The following is a 2,329-nucleotide window of genomic DNA, read 5'->3' as shown; positions in this document are numbered from 1 at the left end:
TATTTTAATAATCGATTAGTCATCGATTAATCGATTAATCGTGGCAGCCCTACTCGCGGGCTCCTCTCCACACCTCCCGCGCACACACACACACATTTGTTGTTCTATCCTCATGGGGACTTTGCATTGGCTTCCATTCATTTCCCCGTCAATTCTATAGCCAACCATAACCTCCCAGGTAGGCTATACACCTGACCCAAACCCTAACCCCACCAGGCGGTGTGTACCGGGGAAATGGTCAATAATTATACCCATCATGAAGCAAAAACCTGTACACACACACACGTGCGCGTGCGCATATGCATAGTGAAACAACCGTAGTTTTTAAAAAAAATTTTTTTTTTATCCAGATCGGAGTCTAAAAACCAGTTCTTTCTTGTTAGTTGGAGATGAAAATAAGATGTGGACTGTTGCACGCTCTTAAGTCCATCTTGTTAATTTAACAGTCGGGGTCTGAGCGCTGCAGATCCTTTCAGCAGCATGAGGAAGCTCACCTGTATGGCAGGCCGCTTTTGCTCTTAATCGACTTCACCACAGTTACATTCCAAGGATGTGAAATAGGTTCTTCTGGGTCTCAGGAGGATAAAACTAGACATATTAGATATTTAAGTAAAATAATATTAGATAATAAGATTCAACTAATGCTTATGAAATTGCAGACTTTTATGTGTTATTATTTCTTAAAAAATCTGCACAATCTTTTAATAAATATCAGTAATATTTCTGTTATTAATCATTATTCTCTGTTCATCATTCTGGTTTATCCAAGGCCAAAGATCCATAGGTTCAAACTACAGGAGCTGTCCATCTGAGGGGCATGTGTCTAAAAAAATTAACCATGAAATGTTTAAGATGTTTATAAGATGTTCAGCCCTTAAACATTTGCACTTAGAATTTTATAGAATCACTTTAAATACTTTTCAGTAAGTTATAGGTTTTGTACAATTCTGGTTCAAATAAAGAACTTTATGTTTACTTGATTGTTAACTAATTATTTTTGAGTTGATGTTGCCTTAATGAACAGTGAAATAAAAAAAAAACCTGTAAAACTCTGATGTTAAATGCGACGTGTGGTTGAAAATTTGGGTGTACCTAACTTTTGTGCTGGTGCGCCTAAGAAAAAATGTTAGGTGCACCAGTGCAACCAGTGCAAAAAGTTAGTCTAGAGCCCTGCACCTCCGTTAGAATCAACAAAGCTGCTTTTCAGAGCGTCTGCTCTCCCTGTGTGTGCAGGAACTCCAGTGAACCGCATTCCCATCATGGCCAAGCAGGTGTTGGACTTGTACCGACTGTATAAACTGGTAACAGAGAAGGGAGGACTGGTGGAGGTTATTAACAAGAAGATTTGGAGGGAGATCACCAAGGGTCTCAATCTGCCCACCTCCATCACCAGCGCTGCCTTCACCCTCCGGACCCAGTAGGTCTCTCTCCTTTGAGACATTCACAACAAGACAAAACCTACCTGGGACACTTTCTTCTTAAAGAATTAGATATAAATTAAATCAAAAAAATTAAATAATTGAAAACATTTCTTCAGAATGCTAGACTTGTAATGTAGTTTTGAACATAAAGTTGAAATGTGTGGAAACACTAATGAAAATACAACAAAAACTAAACATTTTGTAAACACAAATAAATATGATGCTTTTAATCAACTAAAATAAAAAAAAATATTACATTCATAAACCTAAGAAATAATTTGATGACTACTGTGTAAAAATGTTACTTTTCTATAGAGGATTGAGCCGTGGTGCAAATTTTTATTCTATTTTTTCAAAATTCTGAGGATAAAGTCAGAACAAAAAGCATCATATTGTGTTTATTACTGTCTACAAAGTTAAGTTTTATATATTTTAATTGGAATTTCTGATGTTTTCTTCACATTTTAACTTTTCATGTTAAAGCCTACAGAAATTAAAGGTCTACCTTTCCCTGAAAAAATTCATATCACCGCCAGTTATGTTGAGGATGACTTTCAACGACTATCACATCAAATTTTAGCTCAATATTTCTAAAACTAAGCTATTTTATTAATTTTATTTTCTGCCGTGGCCCTAATCTTCCACAATTTAGCTCTATTGAATGAGATTAGAGGGTTTGAACAAATGGCACAAATCATGAAGAACAGCTGTTGCTGCGTTCATCGGCCAAACAGGAAAATTAAAAGCTGCTCTAGAACTGAACACTAAAACTCTGTAATTATCTGCACAGAATCCAGTGTCAACCTGGACTAATGAGACTTTTTTTTAAAGAGTAACTTACCCCAAAATTAACTTTTTTAGCTGATAAACTGTCTAGAATGTGTCTAAAATGTTATATAGTACTGTTT

General features: G+C 35.9%; 1 protein-coding gene across 1 annotated transcript in view; it reads left to right on the top strand.

The window, feature by feature from the left end:
• arid3b (AT-rich interactive domain 3B) overlaps positions 1 to 2,329 on the top strand; it is a 27,298-nt gene that overhangs the window by 13,480 nt on the left and 11,489 nt on the right. The window contains exon 5 of the mRNA XM_014021526.1: positions 1,234 to 1,417. Within this exon, the coding sequence (XP_013876980.1) occupies positions 1,234 to 1,417 (184 nt within the window). The remainder of the gene's footprint in view (positions 1 to 1,233; positions 1,418 to 2,329) is intronic.

This window comes from Austrofundulus limnaeus, unplaced genomic scaffold (genome assembly GCF_001266775.1).
Source record: "Austrofundulus limnaeus strain Quisiro unplaced genomic scaffold, Austrofundulus_limnaeus-1.0 Scaffold296, whole genome shotgun sequence".
Classification (NCBI taxonomy): Eukaryota; Metazoa; Chordata; class Actinopteri; order Cyprinodontiformes; family Rivulidae; genus Austrofundulus; species Austrofundulus limnaeus.
This window is presented reverse-complemented; position numbering and strand designations above follow the sequence as displayed.